Source organism: Cyprinus carpio, chromosome A19, assembly GCF_018340385.1.
Source record: "Cyprinus carpio isolate SPL01 chromosome A19, ASM1834038v1, whole genome shotgun sequence".
Lineage (NCBI taxonomy): Eukaryota > Metazoa > Chordata > Actinopteri > Cypriniformes > Cyprinidae > Cyprinus > Cyprinus carpio.
The window spans coordinates 19,370,025-19,386,473 of NC_056590.1; the positions used below are offsets into that span (position 1 = coordinate 19,370,025).

Consider the following 16,449-nt stretch of genomic DNA (forward strand, 5'->3'; position numbering starts at 1 on the left):
AACAAGAGGAATACGACAACTGTAGCCAAATTCCTTGACACGTCTGTGTGTGGTGGCTCTTGATGCCTGACCCCAGCCTCACTCCATTCCTTGTGAAGTTCACTCAAATTCTTGAATCGATTTTGCTTGACAATCCTCATAAGGCTGCAGTTCTCTCTGTTGGCTGTGCATCTTTTTCTTCCACACTTTTTCCTTCCACTCAACTTTCTGTTAACATGCTTGGATACAGCACTCTGTGAACAGCCAGCTTCTTTGGCAAATGAATGTTTGTGGCTTGCCCTCCTTGTGAAGGGTGTCAGTGATTGTCTTCTGGACAACTGTCAGATTAGCAGTCTTCCCCATGATTGTGTAGCCTAGTGAACCAAACTGAGAGACCATTTTGAAGGCTCAGGAAACCTTTGCAGGTGTTTTGAGTTGATTAGCTGATTGGCATGTCACCATATTCTAATTTGTTGAGATCACAATTAAAAGAACCAAAGACCTAAACTACTTCAGTCTGTGTGCATGTTTCACAGTTTGAGTTGAATTACTGAAATAAATGAACTTTTCCATAACATTCTAATTTATTGAGATGCACCTGTATAAACTTTAATAGTTCATGCAAAAATCTGATATTTTCTTTCATTTAAACCTGAAAATAATAAGGAATAAAGCAGCAACTAAAAAGGGGATGCACAAAATACTTAGACATTCTGAGTTAATTAATGTTAATGTTAATTCCATCTTTCCACCTTAATTAGTATGCTGATCTTATATTTTGTAATAAAAAAAAATTACTAAATAATGCAATAGAAGCAACAGAATTAAAGTGATCTCAGACACTGTCAGGAGTTTTAAGTTCATATCAGAAGGGCTGTGTACAGACATGTGGCTTCATTGCTAGAGATACAGAACATTTTCTTGGTATGTGAATGCTTTCAAACCTCTCTAGCGCCCCTGATGGCTGACGACCGCCTGTGGTGCGGGCCTGTGGCACCAGCCTGCCGACTGACACAGTTTCCAGTCTGAGCAGCTGAGACCCAATAACAAACCAGCTCGGACCATCTGACAGTAAGACAGCCTGCCTGGCAGCCGGATGGAGCCGAGCCCCCCTCTTTCGTTTTCAACTGCACCCTCTGACACCCTGCCAGCCCACAGCCTGGAGAGCGTCCAGCAGAGTCAGACGGGCATCAGTACCCACTGCACTCACACACACATACACACACAATTATACGCCAATGCACACTCTTTCACACCTGCAAAAACCTGACAGGTACATGCACGCATACACATTTAGTACATATGCCACAGATCTGAAGTCACATGGTACGGGCAGCTGCGTTACTAACGTGAATGCAAATGAAGTGTGAGTGAAAGGAAAGAGTGTAAAACGAGAAGACATCTCATCACATTCATAATTGCATGTGTGGAGCGTGACTGCGGGATTATTTCATTGGCTGTCTGTGTAGTTCGATGTATCATAAGAAGTGAAGCTAGGAGAGACCCGTTATCAATGTTGAGCAGAACATTCCAACAGACTTGGAACTGAGCTGCTCGTTTGTATCCATGGAAACAAATTAATAGAGTTCCATACTATTAATCATTAAGTCATTTGTCAGGCTAAGATCTCTCTGTCTGTATTTTTCTCTCATTCTCCCATTCTCTTTCTTGTGCACACACACTGAGTAGATGAATTTAAAACTCAACCGTCAAAATGTCCTCAATAACTTGCTCTTTTTTGATAGGTTGAGATGTTCACAATGTTCAAAATCTATCTGCAAAAACACAGTCTGTTCCTCTTCATGATGTTCTACAACATCGCATTTCTGTCTTCTTACTCTGAGATTTACTGAATGCATTAGAAATGCCAAAAAAAAAAGGTCCTTTCAAAATCATTTGCCTGTTCTTTTTAGTTAAAGAGGCAGCCTGCTGGCCTCTCGGCTCATCTAAAATGGGCCGATGGGAGGGGAGCATGGCTGCCACTCAGAGAAATGTGAATAGGCTGCTCCTGTTTGAACATGCTTCCAAATGCAACAGAGCAGAAGACAAGCGTGTATCCTTTTTTATTTTTTATCTTCTAGTCTCTCTGAACTCAGTGCAAAGTATTTGGTTCAAATGGCCACCTACAACCACGGTTATCCAATTTGGCAGTGAGTTGAGCTAGGGGACAGAAACCAAGAGTCGTCCACATCCTGACAATGTGCAGTAGACAGAAAAGAGCAGTTTGGTGTGGCAGTGCATCAATAGTCCTGAAGCCAGTGAATTTCACTGTCACATAATTCAGCCTACTGGGCTACAGGAGAATATCAGAAGCATGTGCCATACCATGACATCCTGGAGTTACTGTCATTTGACTGCATTAAGGAGCGTTGATAGTTTATGTAATTTACAGTGATAGATATTTCTTTTATGGTTGGTTTTATTCAGTCTTCAATCATTCAGTCTCATATACTGATAATACTATACTGCAGATCTATCTATCTATCTATCTATCTATCATTGTATCGTTGTATCAATCTGTCTCGTAGTTGTCAAAGTTTGTGTTAATTTATTGTGTTCTTGCTCTAGCAGCAAGTTAAGGTCCAAAGAAAACCTTCATATCTGTATAATAACATACTTCACAGTTGTCATGCAGCTCACAGCTTCAGAGTTGCCTAGGAGAACAGAGAGAGAGAGAGAGAGAGACAGAGAGTCATATGATCACATTTAGAAGTGTTTAGTCAGGTGAGTGTCAGGTGACCTGGCCCTGAAGACAACAAGCAAGCGTCACATTGTCTGCTCATGTTATGACAGCTGTTAACATGGTAATTATGAGGTGTGGATGGATAGAAAAAAAATGAAGAGAGCAAGCAGATATTATACAGTTATAGTATACATTTATTTTAGTTAAAATATTTAGAGGACCTTTGTGGGCCCCTCTAAATATAAGTGATATTTAAATATAGGCCTATACTTTGTATAGAGTGTGTCCATTTCAAGTAAGAACAAAAACATGAAAACATTTTTTTTAAGAACATTGTGACTTGATTTATATGGTTCCATCTGCCCTAAAACAGTATTTGGGAAATGTTAATTATTGACCAGTGACCTTATCAGTCTTCCCCATGAATGCTGTAGAGCGTAAGTCTCCTGCTATTAAGCAGCCCATCTGTGTTTTCTATAGTCTGCATAATACAGCCCAGTACACATCACAACACAGGCCTCTCATAGAAACCGAGCCTCCAAGGACTCAATTACTGCTCTCTCAGCTAGCAACGACAGAAATATGATGTGTGTGTGTGCATGTTTGCATCTGCCAAAGCCAGAAAAGCAGAAAAAAGCGAGAGTTTTGTCTCACTGCTGGAAGTATATCTTTTTTAAATCACAAGTTTCGGCTTAACTTTCATAAAACTACATTTCATTTTAAATTCAACCCCTGCAGGACCAGCCTAACAGATCTTAACAGCAGCCTAGGCACATAATAATCAACAAATTTGTTATTTCAACGAGGAACATTCTGTATCTTGTACAAAATTAACACCATCAAAAGATATCACGTTCACGCAGAGCTTTATAATCATGTTTAATTAATGTTAACACAAGGGGTAATATCCTGGACGGGATGTGCACCTCAATGAAGTCAATGGAGCTGAGGAGAACAAGAGAAAATGAGGTTCAGATGATCCCGGGAAAGATAAAGTGAATGTGCCACAAGTGGGACTTTACCGTGAGGATTAGATCAGTCAGTGTTTGAAGTGTGCTGGCAGTTTGTTTAATGTGAAGTGTACTGGGTCAGTTCAGACTTCAGATGCAGTGGATTACTGCCGCCCATTTTGAACTTACCATTTCACTGATAGGTTCAAAGAGCACTTCAATAAATTTCACTGGAATAGTGGTCAGGATATTTTTCTTAGTAAGTACTGTATATGGATGTTTCTTCAGCTACAGGCACTTTCAAGTCCCAGGGCCTTTTTCCTTTTGTCATGTGATGGTTATGTCAAAATTTCTTACCATGACTTTTATTTATTTTCACTTCTACTTTTCTAATGCATTTTATGTAGGGGTTAATTCAGGATAACTCATCTCAATTGCAAAAAGTGTCCTGATATACAGTATCTATCTATATATTTTATTGTTTTTCCTCAGCCCAGACCCAACGTTCAAAATTCACAAAAACATGAATTACATTTAAAACAAGATTCAAATGATGGTTAAGCCATTTTGATATAATGTGATAATAATTCATATGAATTTTACACAAATTACAACAGCATTTTGGTTGTGGTGTCATTTCCATAATCATTGTCATTTGGCCCTAATTAAGTTACATTGTAACCTAATTGTTTACCAAAGTGACAACAGTGTCAGTAAAGAGCTAGAGATGAAATATTGGATGTGATGTGTTTATGAAAACAGGAAAACCAAAGTGAATAATGTTTTTCCATTACATTTTCCATCTACTTTGTGAAATTATGCACAGAGATTGAAAATAATATTTTCAGTGTGTATCAAGGATGCATAAAATGCTAGCTATGAATGAAGCCGTACATGCTATGCTATTTGAAATGCTGTGGAAAGGAAGCCATTTCATTTCAGAAATGTTTCAAATATGATTTTCACCACGGTCATTTCCATCACAGAAAAGCAGCATGAGATGTGAGATATGGTGGAAATATTCATGATTTTCATGACTTGTGGTGTATTTATAAACACTTTTGAACATTTTTAGACAACAAATGAGAGTGTAAAGGTGTGTTTTAAGAATTTTTTTTTTTTTTTCATTTTCTAATCAGTCCACAGTGCCAAAAGTACCCACAGTTGAACAAACACCTATCTACTCTTTTCCGTAACCTTATGACCACAGCACAGAAAGGTGCGTGTGGCTTCAGTAATCACGAGGGCAGCAGAGTGCACCATGATGGAGAGCAGCTGTCTTCCATCACTCACAGTTTGCTATGCCTGCCCTCATTGGGGAAAAAAACTGCAGTCCTAATGAGTTATCAGGACTGATGGCTTATCGTGTGCAGGACCTCACAGTGTCCTTGACTCAGCAAGGATGTATAGACGACCCGAGTCACAAATCTTGATGGTCCCTCAGAAAAGAAAACAAACTGTAAGCGTTATGGCGAGTGTGAGAGTGCACGCAAGCGTTTGTGTGTCTGTGACTGTAATACTAAGAGCGCATCTGTGTGAATACCTCAGTATAATCCCAGTAGTCACCAGATTCAAATGTTTGCCCATGCGTGAGCTCTAATAACATTTGACAGTGAGCACTCCAACACCATTTAAGAAGGTTGTTATTCACAAATTAGCTGCATGTTCATAAGTGAGTGTGTTTGTGTAGGGTGAAAGGTATGCGGCACAGCAGTCACGTGATGGCAACATAACGAAAGTCATTTGCATCGGAGACCCACGGAGAGCAAGCAGATGGGAGTTGTGATTAAAACCGAGATATTCCGGAACATTAGATTAAAGAATGATGTCAATAAAAAGGCTGCAATAACAAAGGCAATCTGAAACACGGCACTGCATGTTCTCATTTGCATATTTAAATGCATGTGATATTCGGGGTTAGATTCCTCGTCTAATGATGCATTTAGACGGTAATGAATCAGTGATGGCAGCTCCCAGGCTCAGCCACAGGGACTGCAGCAGGGCTACTTTGAAGTCACCGCATTTGAAGTGGAGTTTAGAGGGGTGGACTCTAAAAATAAGCACACACCAGAGAGAGACAGATCTGCAGAGCCTCAGCATGCAGCTGCAGGTTCATCCTCAAACTGGAGCAGGTAGATGTAACCCTGGAGGAGCCAGACAGAGATGGTCTTGCCTTCAGTCAGTAAACAGGAAAGTTCTAAACATTGTCCAAAATTTCTTTTTGCCAGTCATGGAAGTGTATTTTGCATTATTTAAAAAAATAATAAATAAATAAACTATATATATATATATATATATATAGATAGTATGCTAATATATATATATATTAACTATATATGAATATAAATAAAAAACTACAAATTTTTTACACATTATTTAATAAAAAGTATCTGAACTTGCAAAAACTACAAATATATTTTCAGCATTTATAACAAAAAGGATAATTTTTTGCTCAGCGAATCAGCATATAGCACTGTAATTAAAAAAATATATTTTTTTTTATTATATTGATTGTACAGGTGTTCCACCTGTATGAATTGTGTGCACTTCATTGTATTACGTTTTAAGGGTTAACAGAAATGGCGATGAAAAATGTGGGTAATGTACTAGCAGAAAATTACAAGTACATTTTAATTTTTTTTTCTTATTATAATTATTGTAGAATTTTGTTTCGTAATTTTTATTTTTTTTGGATTGTTTTTTGAGGTTTTTTTGAAAAATTAATTTTTTTTTTAAATTTTTTTAAATTGGAAAAAGTTTTTTTTTATATCATTTTTAACTATATCTGTGTTCCCTTTAGGGTGCTCTGGGGAATGCCTCCAGGTTGACCAGTGTCTGAAGCATAAGTCTAAACACGACAATGAATTCGACATTGGCAAGTGGCAGCCTATGACAACAGATGGTGCGACCAAGAGTATAAAAGAACACCTGCGAAATACGTCATCCTCTTTCTCGTCTTAAGGAGACCGTTTGTTTGTACATGAGTTATGAGCACACGCGTTTACCTCCTGAGGGAGCAAAATGCTCACATTGAAAACATTTCTCAATAAAAGCTCTGTTCGCACAGTTCCTATTCTCAAGGAATGTGGGACTACTTTTTGGGTGGAATTCTGTCTTCTCTACATGCAAGCTGGATGCTCTAGTTATAGGGATGTAATGATTTACTGCGAGCCAATTGAAAATCGATTCAAATATGTGACGAATCAAATCGGTTGAGATGCTAAACAAATCGCGATTCATTTAGGGGTAGGAGTTTATATGAATGCATGTCTGAGGGGAACTTACTGTCTTTAGAAAAGTTCAGATGGTATTTTTTCTTTTCATCTTGCCTCTGTATAATGCATATTTAAGTTAATAAGTGCAGCGCTGCTTTGTTTACAGCGGAAACCAAGGAAATGCTTTAAGCATTGCCTGCTGGCAGAGAGTGAATCTGCATCTCATTCAGCTCATCTGCTGTTTCATGCAGATATTTTTATGTATAGTTTAGGGCTGGGCGATATATCGCATGCAATTGTCACACGCATTTCGTCAGCAAAGCCGGTTCCCTGATTACCACTAAATCGCCATCACCTGCTTTCAAATGGAGCAGCATTTAATAGACAGAGCCGTAGTTAACTGATTTGATATGGAGTATCGTTTTATTTATCGCAGATGAATCGCCTTCGATAATGAATGCGATATATTATGTGCAAATTTGAAGTGTAGACTAAGTATGTGTGTTAGATAAATAAGTGTAGGAGGTTGATTGGCTTTGGTTATTGATTGGGTTTTTTTTTTTGAAATTTTGAGTTTTGAGACTGAAGTGTTTCTGTGTGGCGTTCTGGTAGCCTTGGTGTTGGTTGAGTGGTGGCGGAGTAGACTTCCTCAGCTGGAGAAGGTCAATGTGAATGTCCCACTTTAGGTCCTGAGAGATGTTTGCCCAGGAACCTTTTGCTCCACTGCAGTCACAGTGCTGTTCATGATGGTAAAAAGTGGGGATGTACCAGTGATTCGTTTAGCAGTGGGGTTTACCCTCTGAAGTCTTCTGAGGTCAGATTTGGTAGCTGAGCTGAACCAGACAGTTACTGAAGTGCATTCAGTGATGGCGGAGTAGAACTGTTTCAGCAGCTCCTGTGACAGCTTGAACTTCCTCAGCTGTCAATATGAAACTTTGTCATTGTGGTGCCCAGGAACCTGAATGCTGCAGTCACTCATGATGGTTGGAGGGAGAAGGGGGTTTCTCCTGAAGTCCTCCTGTCCACTGTAGGCGTGACTCAAGTTGTTGTCACCAGACAGCCGTAACCCTGTCTGTAGGCAGACTCGTCACCGTCCTGAATGAGGCCGATGAGTGTATATGACATTTATCATAATGGGTTTATGTAAAGATTGTTTAAAGTTCACTTAAATTATAAGTTGTTGTTTTTTTAAGTCTAATAAATGTTAAAATTGACAGCTGTCAATTATAGTGTAATGTTGACTGGCTATAGTAAATGGTTAAATATTAGTGAAAAAAACTATTTCATAGAGACATCAGTGATACTTGCCTTCAGTCATAAAAAAGATGCCATTAAACAAATATTAAAAATATACTGTGTTGTGTCTACATTAATTGGAAGTTTGAATGTGAAATTATTGCAATAATAGGTGGGATTAATTGCGATTAATTTCAGAAAAGAAATGTGTGATTATTATTGAGTTTTTTAATCGATTGCACCAATATATATATATATTTTTAATGGATTGACAGCATATATAGTATATACCTGTAAGTGTGTGTGTGTGTGTGTGTGTGTGTGTGTGTGTGTGTGTGTGTGTCTATTGTTGTATTTTTTTTCTTATTGTGTGTGAATATTCCACATTGTTTTTTTCTCTTTAGACAGCCTGGATCCACATTGTGCCAGTTTAGACAGCCTGGATAAATTGTTTTGAGTGTTTCTATTTTTATTTTTTTTATTATTATGTCATTTTTCATTCATTTTTCATGTTTTGTTATGTTGGATTTATTGTTTTCTGGCAGGTAACTCTGTGGTATTTACTGACCAAAGCCGATTTTTACATGGTGTGTTGGCGAGTGTTGGTTTTGAACCGCTGCTAAACCTTGTTCCTTGATGTGTGTTACGGCTTTGCTATGTGTTATGGCTTTTTGCTGGGGGTCAGTGAAGAATCTCTCCGAATGACCTTAAGATTAGATGGCTGAATAATTGACTAACTCAATAACTCAATAACAACTTGTTAAACAACTCTCAGCTCCACTGAACAATATCTGCCTCTCCAAAGTATATTTAAGCAGTGGCACGCAGGCGCCAATATATCACAGGACGTTATGTAAAAGGATTACTACAGATAAGAGATTGTGGTCACAAGAAGCCATGTCAGAGAGAAACAGATGGGTGACTGACCCATCCAAATGAGTATTATAACCATCATTTCCCTTAAACAAGAGCTTTGTTCAAAATCAAAGGTCTCAGAGGCTGGATAATAGAAATCTCCTTCATGCTGTACTAAACTCTCAATGGAATAAAATATATGCTCATGGAAGCAAACTACCCTGAAGTCTCTGAGTCTCTCACTTTCTTTCTGTCACTCTCCCTGGCATTTTAGGTTGATTCTGCTCTCTTGTTAGAAAATAACAAGCATGGCTTTAGCTTTCATGGCTTTAATTGGAGTTTAGCCTTCACTTTGACTGACTGTATATTGGCTTTTCCCTTCAAATTGTAATAATATTTTAATAATATTTTTGATTAAACAAAAAATTAAAAACTAAAAAACACAGGCTTGGTGAACATAAGACAAAAAAAAAACTTACTGACTGTTAGTGTCACATATATCAACCAATCATCATTTGGTTTTTACTAGTTATTTACATTTATATTTCTGTGTTTATTTAGGGTTACCCACCATGTGTGCAAACCTGCAGCTGTGTGCTAATACACACTTAATGGCTGTCTGTTTCCAGTTCTCAGTGGCCATATGGTTCATTCCAGTCTATAAAGTGTGATATAATTCTCTCTTGTCAGCTAACTGTGTCCCTCTTGTCTCCGTCTCTCCACAGACACTCTGTCAGTCACACATCCTTCCAGCTTCCACTGAACAATTACATTAGACGCCTAATGCAGTGAGAAATAACAGAGCGCCCAGCACTCTCTTTAAGCCCAACCCACCGACTGTTGCCGGGCAACACCACACAGCTCCACTAACTACAGCTTAAGCTATGATGGAAGTGGAGGTCTTGTTGTTGTGCAGTTGGAAATAAGCATTTCTTAAGCATTTCTTTAGTTGTGGGTTTCTGAGGCCAGATGTTTAACAGAAGCAATTTTTGTATAGGGAATTATATTATTTGATTTTAAGTTTTGATGTTTAAATAGTCAGCCTAATAGGCGGACATTCTTTATGTTTTTTCATTACTTTGTTCCATTTCTTTTCCTAGAGGTTGCTATTGTAAAAGCATCTTTACATCAACAATTTTCCCATAAACATGTAGTAAACTACTTCTAAGACTTCAAGAGTTCTGTCATCAGCTTTTCCTCTTTGATCTGTTCTCTGGCTCAGTTTAAAAATTGTCCGACAGTTTGACTTCTAGGATTCATCGCTTCATGGAATATATCATTTATAAATAGAGCTTCTTGCATTGATTGGCCCAGTTTACTCGCGCTGTCACTTTGTGAAGATGTCTTCTGAGCGGTGAACTCCTTAAACCCATGCTCAAATCATGCAGATATAGCCACACGAGGCGGACGAAAGCCGCGGGTGTTGACTAAACTGGGAAGAATTGGCAAAGCTTAGGGATGCATTTGGAAGTTGGATCCCTGTCGATCTTTGTGTCCGGGTTGTTGCATGGCAAGCTTGAGGTTTTCCAAACTGGGGCAGCAGAAAGTGGGTTAGAGCTTGGCTACTTTTAGACTCACCACATTGAGGTGAATTCAGTCGAGGTCTTCTATCTTTCACAGGCCTACTTTAAGAGTCCAGTCCTGACCTGCTTCGCATATCAGGACTGTAAATATCTCGATCAATATCAAGCAATCGATGCCTGTCCCATAAAGAGTTATTGTTAATCGTTAACACTCAAGTGGTATCCTGTATAGGTGACTATATTATTTTTACTATCTCTGTGAAAGTCCATTAAGGTTGGTCTCCCATGGGAGATCAAATGATGCCCTTAGCCTCAGTATTGGTACTCAGTGCAAATGCATTTTTGCAAATTTACTTCTAAATCTAAATGCAAATTTACTTAATAAATTCTTAAAGGGGTCATATGATGTTGCCAAAAAGAACATTATTTTGTGTATTTGGTGTAATGAAATGTGTTTATGCGGTTTAAAGTTAAAAAATAACTTTAAACAGCAACAACGAGAATCAAAGGTTGTGCCTTCTTTCTTTGCGTGAACATTTGGGTGGTGTTATGCAAATCTTTCCACATATTGATGTAGACATGTGGGGGTGTGTTTAAATGGGGCATTTTAGGAGGGCGTGGACGAGTCTTAACTTTTATAAAGAATATCTCTTTGGGTTTGTGACTTTAGTATTTGCAACTTTACAGATCTTCTTTATGCACCAAGAGCTTGTAACACTCTAAATAGAAAGGAAAACTTGAAATTGCATTATATGACCCCTTTAAAGTCAAGCCCAAATCAACCTTTATATTAAAGCATTTGAAGTCAAGGCAAATAAACCCGGGCTCACTGTTATTGTTGTTAGTGACAAAGGTGTTTTTAAAGCCAGGATTATTTCCACTCATTGGTTTCCTCACTGTGTCTCCACAGGCGGATCCTCAGGGACGAGACATCGCAATCCGGCCCTTCCTGGAGCACTGCGAGAACACGCACATGACCATTTGGCTAGGGATTGTCTATGCCTACAAAGGCCTCCTTATGGTGAGTGAGAACATTCTAGAGAGCGTCAACATGAACGCCATCTGCTCCTGCCGACAACGGCATCTGAATATTTTGACGCTTCTTTCTACATTTGTTAAATTATCATTTGTAATACCTCACAGTCACTGTCATGAAAATGCATTCTCAATATTGGATTCTGAGTCTCTTGTGGTATATCAGGAGAAACAAATGCCATGCATACAGAAGGCACATTTTACATTGCCTGAACTGCAACACTGTAGTGATATTCCTCTTTCTTTTTTCTCTGCAGTTAACTTATGTTCATTACCTATAGACAATATTATAACAGTGTTAGTGGACACAAATTAGAGTTCTTGGATATTTGTTTGGGAGCAATGTTTTATTTTTCATATTGAAGTTCCTGCTGTTGTATAAGCTGCAAATCAAAATGAAAAAAAAGGTAAGCCACTTGAGGTCTGCCGTATGATTTCATCATGTTTAGGTGGGTAGACAGCAACATAGTGTTGGCCCAGATTCGGCCCACATCTGGCCCGCATGAAATCCATGTGGGCTGGATCTGGGCCATCACTGCTTGCTATCTGGGTTTGGCTTAAGAACAACCCTTTACACAGATTTTCAAGCGGCTTATTGCTTTAATATGTCTTTTTGTCTGTATGTCTGCATATATGTTTAAACTGTACCAAAGTCTACAACCAAAGCTTACTGTAGCCAGTGGTTCTCAAACAGGGGCCAAGGCCTACTAGAAGGCCTCAACAAAGTTTCAAGAGGGGCACAAGATTGCTTAAATAATTTAAAATTATTTAAAATAATGCAAATTAGCTAAAACACAGTAAGATGTAAACTGACATTGCATGTTATTATAAACTCCCTCAACAACTGTCATTTTTATTTAAAGGGGACATCGGAAGCCCATTTTCCACAAGTTGGTATGATTCTTTAGGGTCTTCAAGAAATGTCTGCAAAATATTTTGGTTAAAATTCCTCAATGGTCATGTAAAACAACACCCTTTTTACTTTGTCAAAAACAGCTCTGTTTGCAGCGACCCATTTTGGTCCATTTTGGTGCATTGGTAAATGATATTGAGTTACTGCTCACCCCACCACTCTATTCTGCTTTTTTGTGTATTTGGTGGTGCATTACCATCAAAAACAAAACTAATCCACTGTGTCCTCAGTGGCTCTAATGTAGGGAGAAAATGAAGACTCTTATGTTCACTTTTACATCCAACTACAAATCACCTGCATCTCTTTTTTGAGACATTGTTGTCGCTACAGCTGCTCAAGCTTGGAGAAAATGTCAGACAGCGTAGCTACAACTGGCTGAGGATGGAAATACTGTATGCTAATACAGCACAGTCAGTCAGCGGTCGTGGGCAGGGCCTGAGCAGTATGACGTCATGCTGCTCAGAAAATCAAAACGGCTTAATAATTGAGACTGTTTAGGTTTTTTGGAAATTAAAAAAACAAGTGAATGGATTTTTTTCATTGTAGGGCGGTTGTGTCCACATACTGCTAAGGCACATTTGTATGCAAACATTTAAAAAGGAATTTTGCATCCAATGCCCCCTTTAAGAGTCACACGGTCTTCCCACAGAATTTTAAATATGTGATTGCCATGCCATTTTTAGGCATTCAAATATTTTTAGAATGAATATGAATTCTTAGATATGTCAAGCTCTAAATGATTTTACTTTGTGGAAAGTGTTATTTCTGAGAATGAATGAATACATACATATATGTACATACATAAATAACAACCCTGTTATCATAAATGACTCAAATTAATGAAGAACATTCAGTTGCTGAAACTTCTGGAATTTTGAAATTACATTATTTTATTGAATTATTTTATTATATTGCTACTCCAGATTTCTGTAAAGAACGTTTGAACAGATGAATAGAAGTACCAGAAGTATATTGGTGGACCTTCAAATATTGTGTTTTTGAAAATGAGTGGTCTTGCAGTTAAAAAAATTGAGAACCCCTACTGTAAACCTTAACTTTGTTCTTTTGCTGCCTTGCAAGCACTGGTATTTCCTACTGGAAATGCAAATCTAGCAAGCTCACTGACTGGATTTTGACACATTGTACCCATAGGAGGAAAGCGAGATTGCTCTTTCCAATTAACCTCACTTTAGATTAAAGGTAAGGTGCCCCAGAAACCAAAATGTTTCCAGTCAATTAATTGCCCATAGCACTGACCATTATCTCTGAGTCAATGGTGCCAACATCCTCCAATAAAAACCTGCCCTCCGACTCACTTTGTGCTCTGTAGAAATGATCTGTCCGTTTGTTCTTGCTGCAATAGCGGCACGTGGTTCAGTTGACTGGCAGGCCATTACCTCTCATCTCTCTTCTCGTCTGTGATAGATTTGGTGGGAGGCAGTGCTGGGAAAGAAGTGATCAATGTTAAATTGAAGCTATAGTATGAGACTAGTCATCAAATCGTAATAGTGGGCAAGTGAAAATGCCATCACACTCACATTCTCATTCTCAGATATGTGACATTTCAAAACGTCCTCTTCCCACCTCTTGTCATGTTTGAAAACCTGCTGCTAAATCAGCAGGGCTTCACTTACAGCCGACATGTTCCAGTAGAACAAGAGTAGAAACAGAGAATGAGAGGGTGAACGAGGAAAAAGAGTGAGACGGGCTGTGATTGGATTAGGATTGAATAGAGTTGAGGCGAGTGGGTGCAGAATCAAATCTCGGAGTGTGCGTCATTGAGTTAGCTGAGTCATATTTCTCAGAGTTCACTCTAGTCTCACACAAAGGTGCTTTGATTGCTGCTCTGACTTCCCGGGAAAGTTGGACAGGTGTTGTTAGCTGACTATAGAGGCATTAGGGTGCTAAATAAGTCAGCCACAGTTCATTCTCACTGGCTTTATGATTCATCACTGTAAACTGAGGGCTGCACACAGTGATGAAGGTGAAAATGGATGTCTGTGGAAAATGTCATATAACCAGTAATTTTATTCCGCCTTAGATCTGACATAAAATACATTTGCATGAAACTTTGCATGCCCTAAAAGTTGCAAAACCTAAGATTTGAACTGCTCTTATACCTGTAATGACAAGTAATTCTTTGCATTTTTCTCTCTGTCTAGCTTTTTGGATGTTTCTTGGCCTGGGAGACCAGAAACGTGAGCATTCCAGCCCTGAACGACAGCAAGTACATCGGCATGAGTGTGTATAATGTGGGCATCATGTGTATCATTGGAGCAGCAGTGTCCTTCCTGACCCGGGATCAGCCTAATGTGCAGTTCTGCATCGTGGCACTGGTCATCATCTTCTGCAGCACCATCACGCTGTGTCTGGTTTTTGTGCCAAAAGTAAGTAGTTTCATGTAAGGCCTGATCCATCCCTATGGGGAAAGAATTGTAGAGGTCAGCGAAAGTTAAATTCTGGCTTTTGATTTGTTCAAATCCCTAGCAAGTTCACCTGAATATAATTGAAAACAGTGCTTACATTGCATCCTCTGGAGCTCTCTGGAAATAAACACACTGAATTTTGAAAGACTGCAAAGATTTGACTCTCTCTCTCTTAACAAATACATCCTACACAGAATCAATGTCTTTGTCCTCTCTCTTTTGTTAGTTTGTCACAATGCGAACAAACCCGGATGCTGCCACACAGAACCGGCGGTTAAAGTTCACCCAGAACCAGAAGAAGGAAGATTCCAAGACGTCCACCTCAGTAACCAGTGTTAACCAGGCCAACACTTCCCGTCTGGACGGATTACAGTCAGACAACCACCGCCTCCGAATGAGAATTACAGAGGTGATTGACGTCAATCATAAATTACAAAATGATTCAATTCTTAGAATGACAATCTACTTTAAACAGTAATTAAAATTATGCTAATATGATGCCTAAATTTACTAATACACCACCATGAAGATTAAAGGGTTTTTATAATTGTATAATATTACTTTATTCCCTCTAAATCATATATTAATAGCAAATGCTGTGAAAAAAGTAAACAAGAATCTATTCATCAAATGAAAATACACTGCCCCCTATATTAGATTAAGTATAAATATATATTAAGACATATATTATTATATAAAGACTGTTGCAAAACGGTATGCATTTTTGTTGTGATATCAATTAATGTTTTTACTACTGAAGGTATTTTACAGTAATGAAACATATTATGTGTGTTTTAAAATCGCAAAAAAAAAAAATAAATCCTTTAATTTTTTTCATGAACCTGGAATTCAATTATTAAATAAACCAAATAAATAATTTTGGACTTTGTGTTACAGCTGGATAAGGAACTGGAAGAGGTTACCATGCAACTCCAGGACACTCCAGAAAAGACTCCATACATTAAACAAAACCACTACCAAGATGTCAACAATATCCTGAGCATACGCAACTTCACTGACGGCAAAGGTAAGAGAAGTGGATATTAAAGCTTGTGTTCCTCACCTGTCAATCACACACAGCTGTCAGTTGGTGTCTCGTTTCAGTGTGAACGACACACTCTTATTCTGTTACTGTCAACCAGAGAAAAAGAACAATTTATTGGAGTGTTATACATTATTCACCCCAAACATGTCAAGTTGAAGTGTCATATAAGGTGCAAGTTCTGACTCAGTTCTTCAGCTGAATCCACCACTGACATCTTGATGGAAAGGCAGCATTCTGAACATCATGCCTTTGTTTTCAGATGGAGAGAAATCTCTGAAGAACCACTTAGAGCAGAAACCTCAGGCTCAGTGGGGATCCATGGATCCTTCAAGGATAAGCAGAGGTCAACTAGAAGACATCAACTCACCAGAACAGTAAGTTCACACACCGGCGTGTACAGAGTGCCGAAAATGTGTTTGGACACCTAAAAATCGATGAATTACGTTTGTTAAAAAAATATCAGACCAAGTGAAATTTTTTAAGATGTTAAGAAGCACAAGCACACTTTCCAAACATAATATTTGACAAATGATTTGTTTGCTTCTACATTATAAAACATTACAAATATTTTGTTCAAAACTAAGATGAA

General features: G+C 38.4%; 1 protein-coding gene across 1 annotated transcript in view; it reads left to right on the forward strand.

Moving 5' to 3' along the window:
- LOC109112229 (gamma-aminobutyric acid type B receptor subunit 2-like) overlaps positions 1-16,449 on the forward strand; it is a 185,862-nt gene that overhangs the window by 162,960 nt on the left and 6,453 nt on the right. The window contains exons 14-18 of the mRNA XM_042776923.1: positions 11,352-11,462; positions 14,552-14,776; positions 15,042-15,224; positions 15,713-15,842; positions 16,120-16,234. Coding sequence (XP_042632857.1) covers positions 11,352-11,462; positions 14,552-14,776; positions 15,042-15,224; positions 15,713-15,842; positions 16,120-16,234 — 764 coding nt within the window. The remainder of the gene's footprint in view (positions 1-11,351; positions 11,463-14,551; positions 14,777-15,041; positions 15,225-15,712; positions 15,843-16,119; positions 16,235-16,449) is intronic.